This window comes from Pristis pectinata, chromosome 12 (genome assembly GCF_009764475.1).
Source record: "Pristis pectinata isolate sPriPec2 chromosome 12, sPriPec2.1.pri, whole genome shotgun sequence".
Classification (NCBI taxonomy): Eukaryota; Metazoa; Chordata; class Chondrichthyes; order Rhinopristiformes; family Pristidae; genus Pristis; species Pristis pectinata.
Window position 1 is genome coordinate 38853825 of NC_067416.1, and position 15800 is coordinate 38869624.

General features: G+C 42.2%; 1 protein-coding gene across 1 annotated transcript in view; it reads left to right on the plus strand.

Annotated features, from left to right (window-relative positions):
- The first annotated feature begins 2137 nt into the window (after positions 1-2137).
- cabcoco1 (ciliary associated calcium binding coiled-coil 1) overlaps positions 2138-15800 on the plus strand; it is an 81218-nt gene continuing 67555 nt past the window's right edge. The window contains exon 1 of the mRNA XM_052027767.1: positions 2138-2221. Coding sequence (XP_051883727.1) covers positions 2141-2221 — 81 coding nt within the window. The 5' untranslated portion in view covers positions 2138-2140. The remainder of the gene's footprint in view (positions 2222-15800) is intronic.

A 15800-nucleotide genomic window follows, 5' to 3' on the forward strand; every position in this document is an offset into this window, starting at 1 on the left:
CTCAAGATGACTCCTTCCACTCCAGGATATCTGAGATGTCCTCTTTTTTCAGAAAACAGGGCTTCACCCCCACTGTGGTTGATGGTGCCCTCACCTGCATCCCCTCTATTTCCAGCAGTTCTGCCCTTACCCCCATCTCCCCCCAGATAGAACAGGGATAGAGTTCCCCTGGTCCTCACCTTTCATCCCATCCAGCACACCATTCTTCGACACTTCCGCCAGCTACATCATCATCCCACCACCAGCCACGTCTTCCCCTCTCCACCTCTTTCTGCTTTCCACAGAGACCACTCTCTCTGTGACTCCCTGATCCACTCATCACTCCCCCTCTCCAGGCATTTTCCCCTATAACCATAGCAGGTGTAACACCTGTCCCTACACCTCGTCCCTCACCTCCATCCAGGGCCCTAAACACTCATTCCAGGTGAGGCAGACATTCACATGCATCTCCACCAGCCTTGTTTATTGCTTTTGGTGCCCTCGATGTGACCTCTTCTCATCAGTGAAACCAGGTGCAGACTAGGCAACAGCTTTGCCAAAAACCTGTGCTCTGCCATAGCCTTATGGAGCTCCCTGCTGCTAGCCATTTTAATTCCACTCCCCATTCCCACACTGACATGTCTGTCCTCAGCCTTCTCCACTGCTGGGGTAAGGCCAAACACAAACTGGAGGAACAGCATCTCATATTCCACCTCAGTAGTCTATAATCTGACAGTGTCAACAATGAATTCTCCAATTTCACGTAAACCGCTCCCTTCTGTCCATTTTTGCTCTCCTCCTGATCTACCCAATTCCTCTCACATCAACCCCACCCCATCACCGTTTCTTTCCCCTCCTCCACCCATTCCATTTCACATCACCTACACAATCCTCCCACTGAATCCCCTCCCCTTACTGTTCCCATTTGCCCTCCACACCTCCCTTATTTGGTTCCACACTCCATCTTCCTTTCCTATTAGATTCCATTTCAAAAGGGCAGCAATCACACTGGTGCCCAAGAAGAGCAGGATGAGTTGCCTCAACAACTATCAACCAGTAGCATTCACATCTACTGTAATGAAGGCTCCAATGCACAGGATCACAAGAGGCTGCAGAGGGTTGCAGACTCAGCCAGTTCTATCACAGGCACAATCCTCCCCACCATCGAGATTATCTTTAAGAGGCGATGCCCCAAGAAGGCAGCATCCATCATTAAGGACCCTCACAATCTGGGTCATGCTCTCTTCTTGTTACTACCGTCAGGGAGGAGGTACAGGAGCCTGAAGACCCACACTTAATGATTCAGGAGCAGCTTCTTCCCCCCCCCCCCCCCCCCCATCATCAGATTGCTGAACGGTCCAAGAACTGATGAACATTACCTCGTTATTCCTCTTTTGCACTATTTATTTATTTTGTAATTTATTAGTTTTTTTATGTCCCTGCACTGTACTGCTGCCGTAAACAACAAATTTCACGTCATATAAGACAGTGATAATAAACCTGATTCTGAATTTTTTTATACTGGCTACCTCCCCTCTTTCAGTCGAGATGAAGGGTCTCGACCCGAAACGTCGTCTCTCCATTTCCCTCCAGAGATGCTGCCTGACCACCTGAGTTCCCCCAGCAACTTCTTCGTCCAGAAAATGTACCAGCTCCGAAACACAACGTCCCGTGTGCTGGATCATCGGAGTTTTGCTGCATTAACACTTCTGCTTTTAAAAGCTGGAAGCGCGGGACGAGGAGGCATTAGGTCTAAGTGCTGGAACCAGATATTCTTGTCAAGATGTTGTCGGTTCGGTGTAGGTGACTCAGATAAATTGACTGTCCAAGCCGTTGTGTAGGGAATCACTGTAATAACTTAGGTTCTTCAGAAAGTTTTAAAATAGTTTGCCATCAGGTTGACAAAACCTATTACATAGTGACCAATGTTTACAATCACGTATGGACTGCTTTTGTAATGGAACAGAGTATAAAATGAAAAAGAAACCTGCTTCTGGATTTCCCCAAAGGATAAAATAGTTGAAACAAGTAACAGAGATGATCCAGCAATCCCGTCGCCCTGGCAACATGACAGGCGGGAAGGTGCCCGCTGACCCGTGGGGCGCTTCTGCGGCTGCGCGCCGAGGCTCCGCCTCCTTTCCCGTCTCCATGGTGACCAGGCATGGCGGCGTCGCGACTGAAGCTCAGGACTGCGCGATCGCAGCACAAAGTTTCCGAGAAGGTGCTCGTCGACAGCATTCTGGTAGGGGAGCAATGGGAGTCCTTGAACAGGCAGTGAACATGTCTCCATCCTCAGCACTTCTCACACCCTCCTCCCTCGTACCCAAATCCTCACCCTCCCACCCATCACCCTCCCACCGGTCACCTCCCAACCCCTCACTCTCCCGCCGTGCCCCCCGACCCCTCACCCTCCCACCGGTCACCTCCCAACCCCTCACCCTCCCACCGTGCCCCCCGACCCCTCACCCTCCCACCGGTCACCTCCCAACCTCTCACCCTCCCACCGTGCCCCCCAACCCCTCACCCTCCCACCGGTCACCTCCCAACCTCTCACCCTCCCACCGTGCCCCCCAACCCCTCACCCTCCCACCGGTCACCTCCCAACCCATCACCCTCCCACCGTGCTCCCTACCCCCTCACCCTCCAACCCCTCACCCTCCCACCGTGCTCCCCAACCCCTCACCCTTTCTCCTCCCACCAATTTCCTCACCCGTCACCTCCCTTCTCCCACCCCTCACCCTCCCATTGTCTCCCTACCCCTCACTATCCTTCTTCCTATCTTCCCACCCATCACCCTCCCATCCTCCTTCCTCCCCACCCCTCACCCACCCTCCAGCTTTCCTACCTCCTGCCTACCCTTCACCCTCCCTCCTCCATCTTCCTCCCCACACTTCACCCTCCCTCCTTCCACCTCCCCCCACCCTTTCTCTTCGCATTCTCCTCTCCACCTGTCACTCTCCCTCCTCCCACCATCCCCCACCCATCACCCTCCCATCCTCCTCGCCAAACGTCACCCTCCCTCTTCCCGCCCTTATCCCCAACCATCACCCTCCTTTCTCCCACCCTCATCCCCAACCATCACCCTCCTTTCTCCCACCCTCATCATCCTTCCCCTTTACCTCCCACCTCCACATTCAGATTGTTGTGTAAAATTGGAGTTCATCTGGGTGGGCTGAAGAAGAAGCAAGGGTAGAGAAATGTCAGAGATTTTTTTAGGCCTCCAAACAGTAGTAGTGATATATACACGGTATAAACAAGCAAATTGGAGGTGCATGTGACAGGAGTAACACAGCGATCACATGATTCTAATCAAAAAGTAGACTGGGCAGATGAAATTATTATTTACAATGTAGAGGGTGAATTCCTGGAATCTGCATTAAAATGGATTTCTAGATAGAATCTTAGAGTCAAATAGCCCAACTGGTCTATGCCAACCAAAGTTCCCATCTAAGATAGTCCCATTTGCCTGCATTTGACCCATATTCCTTTAAACATTTCCTATCCATATACCTGTTGTTATGCGAAAGGTTCTTTTGGTATCTTAAAGATAAAAGGTATCTGGACACACAGTCTTTGTGCTTTAAAAGGAGGATTTTATTCACAAAGACCAACATGGGAACAGAATGTGAAGGAACAAATGCACCCTCGCAGACTCGCACTAGGGTGACCGCGAAACATGGAAGGGGGGGGGGAGTCGCAACAGAGGTGAAGTGCACACACTCTCACACACACACAACGAACTAGTACAAACTATCAGGGAACGAACAAATACGTTGTCTGGACCCCCTGAATCGGGACAAACAACGGCTCTACGCTACTGGGAATCTACTCAGGACGCTCCTAGACCCCTGTGGAAGTGCACCCTCTCACCTGTGGTCTCAACCCCAGCAGCAATCAGAAAAGAGAAAGAGAGCCCACATGTACCATCTTTTATAGGGCTGTAGCGGGGTGGAGCCCGCTCAGGTGAAACGAGCCAATGATTCAGGGTCAAGAACAATGGTGGGTTATGAGCCAGTTCTCAGGTGTGTTCTTAATGGGTGGGGCGGAGCCGGACCCCTGATTGACAGTGGTATAGCTTCCGACCTGATAGGCAATGCTATCATCCGACCATGGGGGTCAGTAGTGTTGTCACGGTCATCTGACCCCTGGCCTTTCATAATACACCTGTCCAAGTACATTTTAAATATTGTTGATGTACATGCCTCAACCACTTCCTCTGACAGGTCATTCCATATACTGACTATTGTCTGAGTGAAAATGTTGCCCCTCAGGTTCCTATTAAATCTCTCCCCTCTCACCTTAAACCTATGCTCTTTATTCTTGATTCCCCAACCCCTCGTGGTTTTATACACCTCTATAAGATCACCCCTCATTCTCCTACACTTCAATGAGAAAAGTCCCAACCTGCTCAAACTCTCTCCATAACTCAATCCCTTGAGTCCCGGAAGCACCTTTGTAAGTCTTCTCTCCACTATTTCCAGCTTTCCTATAGCAGGGCAACCAAAAATGAACACAATAGTCCAAATGTGGCATTACCAATGTCTTGTACAACTGCAACATAATATCCCAACTTCTATACTCAATGCCCTGACTGATGAAGGCCAGCGTGCCAAAAGCTTTCTTCACCATCTTGTCTACCTGCAACACCACTTTCAGGAAACCATGTACTTGTACTCCTAGGTCCCTCTGTTCCACAGCACTCCCCAGGTCCCTACCATTCACTGTGAAAGTCCTAGCTTCATTTGTCTTCTCAAAATGCAACACCTCACACTGATCCAAATTAAACTTAATTTGCCATTCCTCAGCCCACTTACCCAGCAGATCAAAATTCCTCTGTAAATCCTGATAACCATCTTCACTGTCAACGACACCACCTAGTTTAGTGTCATCTGCAAACTTACTAACCATGCCTCATCCAAATCATTGATATAGATGACAAATAGCAATGGGCCTAGCACCAAGCCCTGGGGAACACCACCAGGCATGGGCCTCCAGTCCGAAAAACAACCTTCCACCATCACCCTTTGCTTCCTACCATCAAGCCAATTCTTTATCCAATTAGCTAGTTCTCTCTGAATCCCATGCGATCTAATATTCCATAGCAACCTACCATGTGGAACCTTATTAAAGGCCTTACAGAAGTCCTTATTGACCATGTCTACTGATCTGCCCTCTTCAACCTTCTTGGTTACTTCTTCAAAAGACTCAGTCAAATTCATGAGACATGATCTCCCGTGCACAAAGCTGTGCTGACCATCCCTAAACCCATGTCTTTCCAAATACTTGACTATCTTATCCCTCAGAATCCCCTCTAATAACTTACAGATGTTAGGCTTATGGGTCTATAATTCCCAAGTTTTTCTTTGCAGCCCTTCTTAAATAAAGGCACATCATTAGCTACCCTCCAGTCTTCTGCACTTCACCTGTCGCTAAGGATGATGCAAATATCTCAGCCAGGGCTCTCGCAATTTCTTCTCTAACTTCCCAGGGTGTTCTTGGATATACCCAACCAGGACCTGGAGATTTATCTGCTTTCATACGTTTTAAAACATCCAATACCTCCTCTGCTGCAGTGCAGATTATCCCCAAGACCTCCCTGTTAATTATCTCAAGGTCTGAAGTCTTCATGTATTTCTCCACCGTAAAAACAGAGGAGAATTATTCATTGAGGACCTTGCCCATCTCCTGATCAGTATGTTCAGAAAATGACACAGGAATAGACCATTTTAGATCTAACACCTTGCAAAAAGAAAGGGTAAATTAATCACCTTGTTTTAAATGGGCCCAAGGAATAAGCGATCATCATATGGTAGAATTTTACATTAAGTTTGAATGTGGTGTAGGTTGACTGTGGTAAATTGGAAAACTACATTATAGGGTTTGACAATGGCCAAACAATAGCTAAGATTTAAGGAATTAATACATCATTTGTGGCAAATATACCTTCCTTTCAGGCACAAAGACACAACAGCAAATGTGAGACGAACCATAGATTAGAGGATAAATTAAAGGTGGATTTAAATCTCAGGAAAAGACATGAAGTTGCTTGAAAAAACAGTAATCATAAAGACTGGGAGTGTTTTAGAATATAAGAAAGTTTGACAAAGAAATTGATAACTAAAGAGAGTAAGCTTGCAAGGAACATCGAAACAGACATTGAGAACTTCTAAAAGCGGACAAAACTGGACAGACACACAGCAGGTAACGCTGATCCTTAATAGCTCCAGTGATATGGGTTCAATCCTGACCTCCAGTGCTGTCTGCATGGAGGTTGTATGTTCTCCCTGTGATTACATGGGTTTCCCCTGGTATTCCGGTTTCCTCCCACATCCCAAAGATTTGCAGGGTAATAAGTTAATTGATCACTGTAAAGTACCCGAAGTGTAAGTGGGCACTTGAAGAATGAGAGGGAAGTTAATGAGTATCTGAGAGAGAATAGAATACAGGCAAAAAAATTGGGAGTGGGATTGATTCATCTCTGTTAATCATATATAAGGCAGCAATTCAGCGTCTATAATAATAAAATAATTCCATCTGTATGAGATCTCAGAGCAACTCCACTTATTTCATTATAACCTATTCTTTCTTACATGCTCCTTAACACCCATCTGATTCCACCAGGCACCTACTAGGGTAATTTACATTCCCAGTTAGCCTATACAGCCCAGCATGTCTTTGGAGGTTGGAGGAAACTGGAGCACTTGGGGAAACCCACGCATTCACAGGGAGGATGTGCAGACTCCATAGAGACAGCACTGGAGGTGAGGATTAAACTGGATTGTTGCAGCCGTGAGTCTGCTGCAGTACCTGGCCATTGGGTTTGCTCTGAGAGCTGGCATAGATCCGATGGGCTGAATGGCTCCTTCTTTGTTGTAAATATTAAAATATGAATAAGAGAAATGAAAAGACTACCGAAAACAAATATGGATCCTTTACAGACTGCAATGGAAATATTTATAATGGGGAATAATGTCAGAGAAATTAAACAAATACTTTGTGTCTGTGTTCATGGAAGAAAGCACGAAAAACCTTCCAGAAATACAGGAAAACCAATGGTCCAGTGCATTTGAGGAGGCAAAAGAAATTAATATGAATAAAAAAATATAAAAAATTAATGATTAAAAAATGCTACCAGTAAAATTAATGAGCGAAAGAGCGATTATCTACATTCCAGAGTTTTGAAAGAGATGGCAATGTGGATAATGTCACTCTGGTTATCATTTTGCAAAGTTCTGTAGATTCTGGAATGGTTCATGCAGATTGGAGGGTAGCAAATGTGACCCTAGTATTTTAAAAAAAGAGAGAAAAGAAAAAGCTGACAAATACCTACCTGTTAGCTTGACATTGGTTGTTGAAAAGATGTTGGCATCTATAATAAAGGATGTGATTACAAGGCCCTAAGAAAATAATATAATGGAGTAAACATAAATTTATGAAAGGGAAATCGAATTTGACTACATTACTGGAATTCTTGGAGGATGTATCTAGTAGAATAGATGTACAGAAACCAGTGTATGTGGTGTACCTCAATCTTCAGAAGGCTTTAAGCAAGGTTCCACGCAGGAGGATGCTAAACAGTAAATGGAATTGAGGGTAATATACCAGTGTGGATTGAAAATTGGTTCATGGATAAGAATTCAAGAAAAGCAATAAACAGGTCTTCAGCTTGGAAGGCTGTAACTAGCACCATATCACAGGGAAGGGGGCTTGAGCTCCAACGATTCACAGCAATTGGGCATAGGCAATTGAGAATGCAAAGAGGCTTCAAGATACCAACAAACTGAGTAAGTGGGCAACAACATAGAAGATAGAGTACAAAGTGGAAAAGTGTGAGGTTACTCACTTCAGTAGTAAAACCAGAAATATTGAGTATTTTTTAAATGATAAGAAGTGCTGATGTTCAAAAGGACTTGCATATCCTTGTACACAGGTCAATGGAACCTAACATGTAAGTGCAACAGGCAGCGAGACAAATGGTTACAAAAACAGGAAATGCAAGTCAGGAAGCATCAGTGGTGGAAAAACAGTCAATGTTTCTGGTCATTGATCCTTTATCAAACTGCATAACTGAGAAAATAAGAGTGTTTTCAGTTGCAGAAAGAGACAGAGAGGAGAGGGAATGTATATGACAGGGTCAGACCAAAGTTGTGTAAAGGTAGTCATACTGACAGAGACAGGAAAAAATCAAAGGAACAAATTGAAATTAAATATCCAGGGAAAAAAAGATTGGTTAACTGAAATTGTTGAATTCAATATTGAGTTCTGAGAACAGCAACTTGTCCAAGTGCTGTTTCTTGAGCTTACATTGGGTATTGTTGGAACAGTACCAGTGGCCAAAGACAGAGGTCAGAATGGCAGTGGCCCAGAGAATTAAAGTATCAGAAGACTGGACGCCCTTGGTCAATCTTGCGGATTGAATGGAGGGGTTCTGTAAGGCAGTCACCCAATCTGCATGTAGTTCCTCAACTGTAGAAGAGAGCACATCAGGAGTATCATGATTACATTTGGTATTCAGGATGCAGTCTCCTCTTCCATGGAGAAACCTTACACTGGTATTTAAAGTAAGTGTTAGCTATATTTTGATTTTATTCAAAACTAATAGATTTTTGGCTCACTGAGGAGGCTAGGGATATGGGGATAGGGCAGGAAAATGATGTTGAGGGAGATCAATCATGAAATTGTTAAATGACAAAATAAATTCAAGAGGCTGAATGACACATTTCTGCTCATTTTTTCTTTTATGCTTATGTTCCCAGCTCCATCTAACCTACCCATGATCTTCTCTCCTTCCTTCCCCATCATCATCATGCTCTCTTCACCCATCCCCATCAACCCCCACCTACTTACTATCTCTTTCTTTTTCAATCTTTTTATTAAATTTCAAATTAATATACATAACATTAGTGATTATACACATAGTGCAAAGAGATCGGGATAACAATAATAACAGTTGACATGTACACTCACAGGGAGTAAAATATATAATCTAAACCTCCCGATCTCTTACTAAGTGAGCATGATACAAAAGAATTTGAAAAGAAATTTAATTATATGAAAAGAGAACCCCCAAATTAAAAAAAATAAACAAAAGCTTCAAAAAACTTCAAAAAAACTTCAAAAAAAAAAAGCTGGACTGTTATTTCTTCAGTTAAAAAAAACATTATTATGTCGTTAGCTCCGCTCCTCTATATTCAAAGGTTATTGAAAGGGATTCGAAAAAGGTCTGCTTATATCATATGGAAGTACTGAATAAATGGACTCCAAACTTCCTCAAATTTAAGTGAAGGATCAACAGTACCACTCCTAATTTTTTCTAAGTTTAAACATGTTATAGTTGGAGAAAACCATTGAAATGTGGTAGGAGGTATAGGATCCTTCCATTTAAAAGAATGGATCTCTTGGCCATTAATGTAACAAATGCAATCATACGACAAGCTAAAATGGATAAATGGCCAGAATCCATCATTGGTAACCCAAAAATTGCAGTAATAGGATGAGGTTGTAAATCAATATTCAATACAGTTGAAATAATATCAAAAATGTCTTTCCAATATTTTTCCAAAAGAGGGCAAGACCAAAGCATATGTGTCAGGGAAGCCACCTCCGAATTACATCTGTCACATATAGGATTTATATGGTGATAAAAACGGGCTAACTTGTCCTTAGACATTTGGGTCCTGTGAACCACCTTAAACTGTATCAAAGAGTGTCTAGCACACATTGAAGATGTATTAACTAATTGGAGAATTTTCTTCCATGTCTCTATAGGTAAAAGTATCTGGAGTTCTCTCTTCCATTCATTCTTAATTTTATCAAGTGGCTCTAGACATATTTTCATAATCAGACCATAAATTATTGCTATCAAGCCCTTCTGATAAGGATTAAAACCTAAAATTTTTTCTGTGATTTCAATTTTATGTGGTATCAGAAAAGTAGGTAAAATAACTTTAAAAAAATTTCTAATCTGTAAATATTGAAAAAAATGTGATCTAGGCAAATTGTATTTATTAGACAACTGTTCAAAAGACAAAAAACAGTTATCAATGAATAGATCACGAAAGCATGTTATTCCCTTCATTTTCCATAAAGAAAAAGCTAAATCAATTCTGGATGGTTGAAAGAAAAAATTGGATTGGATAGGACTTGATAAAATGAATTTATTCAATCCAAAAAATTTACGAAATTGAAACCATATTCGTATTGTATGTTTAGTTATTGGGTTAATCGTTTGTTTACTCAATTTAGTAAGTGCAAAAGGGAGTGAGGCTCCTGAAATAGAAGCTAATGAAAATTGAAAATCCTTGCACAGACTCATACTCAAGATACACCCATCGGGGACATTGAATTACATCTAAATCTTGTGTCCAAAAAATTAAATATCTAATATTAATTGCCCAATAGTAAAATCTAAAGTTAGGCAAAGCCGTACCACCATCCTTTTTTAATTTTTGTAAATATTTCTTACTTAACCTTGGGTTTTTATTCTGCCATATATATGAAAAATTTTTAGAATTGATAGTATCGAGAAAGGATTTCAAGATGAAGGTTGGAACCATCTGAAATAAATACAAAAATTTTGGTAAAATGTTCAGCTTAACTGCATTAATTCGACCAATCAATGATAGAGACAATGGGGACCATTTAGTAAACAATTGTTTAACATGATCAATTAAGGGTAAAAAGTTAACTTTGAATAAGTCCTTATGCTTTTTGGTAATTTTAACACCCAAATAAGTAAAATAATCAGTCACTAATCTAAGTAAAATAATCAGTCACTAATCTAAATGGTAATTGCCTATAAATTGGGGCTTGCATATTTAATGAGAAAAGCTCACTCTTATTAAGATTTAATCTATAACCAGAGAAAACACTAAACTGAGCAAGCAGTGATAATGCTGCAGGGATGGATTTCTCAGGGTTAGAGATATAAAGTAACAGGTCATCTGCATATAGTGATATCTAATGGGTCCCCTTTCCACGAGTGATGCCAAATATGTTAGAAGAGTCCCAAAAGGCAATTGCCAAGGGTTCCAAGGCAATATCAAATAATAAAGGACTTAAAGGGCAGCCCTGTCAAAACTCCTGATCAAAAATCCTGTGCCTTGAAAAATCCTGAAAAAGGGGGATCTCTGATTATTAGTAAGTATTGAAGCCAAAGGTGTATGGTATATCAATTTAATCGCAGATATGAAATTTGGGCTAAAATTAAATTTCTCAAGCATGTTGAATAAATATTCCCATTTGACTCTATCAAACGCCTTCTTGGCATCTAGCGAGATAACACATTCTGGAATTGTAGATGAAGGGATATATACAATACTCATTAACCTCCTAATATTAAAATGCAAATAGCGATTTTTAATAAATCCTGTCTGGTCATCAGAAATAATTTGTGGAAGTACCTTTTCCAGTCTAGAAGCCAATATTTTGGAAAAAATATTGGAGTCCACATTCAATAAAGAAGTAGGTCTGTAAGATGCACATTTAGGATGAGGATGTTAGGATACCGAATGTTAGGATAGGGGATGAGGTCTACAGGAACATGTCTAAGATAGTAGGTAGCGAAGATAGTAAGAAGGATGGACAGGTAGAAAGTCAGGATAATCTGCTGAACAATAGAAGTACAATAAAATCAATAGCAGATACCAGTCTAAACGTACTATATTTAAATGCACGTAGCATCAGGAATAAAGTAGATGACCTAGTGGCACAACTACAGGTTAATAAATATGACATCGTTGCAATCACTGAGTCGTGGCTTCATGATGGATGTGATTGGGAACTGAATGTCAAGGGGTACACAGTGTATAGGAAGGACAGGCGGGTAGGCAGAGGGGGAGGTGTGGCCATGATGGTTAGTAGTGATATAAAATCAATAGAAAGGAAGGACATTGGGTCAGAGGAAGTGGAATCCTTATGGGTGGAGCTAAGAAATAGCAAGGGTAAAAGGACAATAGTAGCAGTCATAAATAGGCCCCCTAACAGCAGTCAAGAAGTGGACCATAAGTTGCAGATTGAGATAGAAAAAGCGTGCCAGAGTGACAATGTGAAGATAATTATGGGGGATTTTAACATGAAGGTGGACTGGGAAATCCAGCAAGGCGGTAGAACTCAGGAGAGTGAGTTTGTGGAATGTCTAAGGGATGTTTTTCTGGAGCAACTTATTGAGGAGCCCACCAGGGGATCGGTTGTTTTGGATTGGGTGCTGTGTAGTGAACCCGAGGTGATTAGGGAACTAAAGGTAAAGGAACCACTGGGAACAAGTGATCACAATATGATTGAGTTTAGTTTCAAGTTTGAGAAGGAGAAGCTGATAACTGGTGTATCGATATTCAGTGGAATAAGGGAAATTACAAGGTATGAGAGAAGAGTTGGCCCAAATTGATTGGAGGAGTAAGTTAGCTGGAGGGACGGCGGAGGAGAAATGGAAGAAATTTCTACAGGAAATAAGGAAAATGCAGGATAGATATATTCCAAGAAAAAAGGTTTTGAATGGAAAAAAGGCACAGATGTGGATAACGAGGGAGGTGAAGGATAAAATAAAAGCAAAAGGGGCGGCGTACAAAATAGCAAAAGTAGTGGAAAACAGAAGATTGGAAAGTTTTTAAAATCTGCAGAGAGAAACTAAGAAGGTCATTAGGAAAGCAAAGATGAGTTATGAAAGGAAGCTGGCGGACAACATTCGGAAGGATTCTAAGAGCTTTTTTAAATACATAAGGAATAAAAGAGAGACACGGGTTGACATAGGACCAATTGACAACGGTGCAGGAGGTATTATAATGGACGATAGTGAGATGGCAAGGGAATTGAATGAATATTTTGCATCGGTCTTCACCATGGAGGACATAAGCAATGTGCCGGTTAGTCAGGAGTCTCACGAATTGGAACTGAGTTCAGTTGAGATTACTAGGGAGAAGGTGCTAGGAAAACTAAGGGGCTTAAGACTGATAAGTCTCCCGGACCGGATGAGGTGCATCCCCGGGTTCTGAAGGAGGTGGCTGTAGAGATAGCGGAGGCATTGGCGATTATTTTCCAGGAATCGATAGATTCTGGCATGGTTCCGGAGGACTGGAGGGTAGCGAATGTAGTTCCGTTGTATAAGAAAGGTGGGAGGCAGCACAAAGGAAATTACAGACCTATTAGTCTGACGTCAGTGGTGGGAAAATTATTGGAATCTATCCTCAAGGAGGAGGTTACCGAATACCTAGAGGCGCAAGGCAAGATTGGACCTAGTCAGCATGGTTTTGTGAAGGGGAGGTCCTGTCTGACCAACCTATTGGAGTTTTTTGAAGAAATCACAGGTAGGGTGGATAAGGGAGAGGCGGTAGACATTGTGTATTTAGACTTTCAAAAGGCCTTCAATAAGGTGCCTCACAAGAGACTGATTAATAAGATGAGAGGTCATGGAATTATGGGTAGGATAGCAGAATGGGTGGAGCAGTGGCTGGTTGGCACGAAGCAAAGGGTGGAAATAAAAGGATCTCGTTCTGGTTGGTTACCGGTTACTAGTGGTGTGCCGCAGGGGTCGGTGTTGGGGCCACTCCTTTTTACCTTGTACGTCAATGATTTGGATGATGGAATAAATGGTTGTGTGGCTAAGTTTGCGGATGACACCAAGATAAGTGGAGGAGTAGGGAGCATAGAGGAAATAGAAAGGATGCAGAGGGACCTAGACAGTTTAGGAGAATGGGCAAGGAAATGGCAGATGAGATTCAATGTTGAGAAATGTGCAGTTGTACACTTTGGAAGCAGAAATAAGTGGGTAGATTATTATCTAGAAGGAGAGAAGATTGAAAGTACGGTAGTACAAAGGGACTTGGGGGGTACTCGTACAAGATACCTTAAAAGTTAACCACCAGGTTGGATCGGTGGTTAAGAAAGCGAATGCTATGTTGGCATTCATCTCGAGAGGTATAGTGTATAAAAGTAAGGAAGTGTTGATGAGGCTCTACGGGGCACTAGTGAGGCCTCATTTGGAATACTGTGCGCAGTTTTGGGCCCCCACATCTTAGGAAGGATGTGCTGACGTTGGAGAGGGTTCAGAGGAGATTTACGAGAATGATTCCGGGAATGAAAGGGCTTACGTATGATGAGCGTTTGTCGGCTCTTGGACTGTACTCACTGGAGTACAGAAGGATGAGGGGGACCTCGTAGCGACATTTAAAATGTTGACAGGAAAGGATAGAGTAGATGTGGCTAGGCTGTTTCCCTTGGTGGGCGAGTCCAGGACCAGAGGGCACAATCTTAGAATTAGAGGGTACAGTTTCAAGACAGAGATGAGGAGAAATTTCTTTACCCAGAGGGTGGTGAAATTGTGGAACTCCTTGCCACGCACAGCAGTGGAGGCCAGATCAGTGGGGGTGTTCAAGGAGGAGATAGACAGATATCTAAATAGTCAGGGTATCAAGGGATATGGGGATAAGGCTGGAAAATGGGATTAGAATAGTTTTTTTTTCCCCACCCCATTTCTTTTTCCCTTTTCCTTGGAGCAGACTCGATGGGCCGAATGGCCTGCTTCTGCTCCCTTGTCTTGTGATCTTGTGATTTAGTAGGATCTTTTATCTTTTTAAGAATTAAAGAGATAGTTGCTTCATAAAAGGATAGTGGTAATTTACCTGCTAATAGGGCATCTTTAAAAATTTTACCTAACAGGGAGAGAGAAGATCAGAAAAGGATTTAAAAAATTCAACTGTATACCCATCGGGACCAGGTGTTTTCCCGAGTTCATTGAAGAGATTGCTTTCTTTATTTCTTCCTCCGAAATGGGTGCATCTAATATTAAATGTTCATTAAGTGATAATTCCGGAATCTTCAAATTTCTTAAGAATTCATGCATTGATGTAGAATCCTCAGGAAATTCTGATTGATATAAAGAAGTATAAGATTCTTGAAAGGATTTATTAATTTGATCATGGTCCACTGTGTAATTACCATCTCGTCTACGAACTTTAATAATCTGACGTTTAGTCGAAGCAGCTTTCAGTTGGTTGGCCAATAATTTACCAGATTTATCACCATGTATATAAAACTGACTCCTAGCTTTAAGTAGTTGATTTTCAACTGGAGATGTTAATAATAAACTGTGTTGCAATTGAAGTTCAGTTCTCTTTTTATAAAGCTCCAAATTAGGAGCATCAGAGTATTTTTTATCGATTTCTTTAATCTTATCAACCAATCTGTGTAGTTCATTATTAGTTCGTTTTTTCAATCCAGCAGAGTATGAAATAATTTGACCACGGATATAAGCTTTAAATGTATCCCATGATATTCACACTGGAAGTTTCTTCCATAGGATTAGTTGAGAAAAAAAAGGAAATATGTTCTTTAATAAAATGAACAAAGTCTAAATCCTGAAGTAAAGAAGAATTGAATTGCCATTGTCTAGCACCAGAGGGTACATCCACTAATTTGATTGATAGTTTCAATGGCGCATGATCAGAAACGACAACACATGGAGCTAATCGAGAATCGATAAAAAAGTAATCAATTCTAGAGTAGTTGTGATAGACATGAGAAAAGAATGAAAACTCTTTATCATATGGGTTACTTACTATTCCTATCACCTCTCCTCCTGTCCTCACTTCTCCAACACCCTCCTTTTTTCCGATCTCCATCACCATGTTCCAATTCCATCCCTCCTCCCATCTGCATCATCCCGTGTGCAACTGAATTCTTCTCATCAGTTCTTTCATCTCCTCACAACTCCCTTTCACCCCATTATCACCGCATCCCTTCCTCCCAACAGCACCCCTCTTCCCTCCTCCTGACCACCACTACCCCTCCTGACTTCTCCATCACCCTCCTGCCATCTCCATCACACT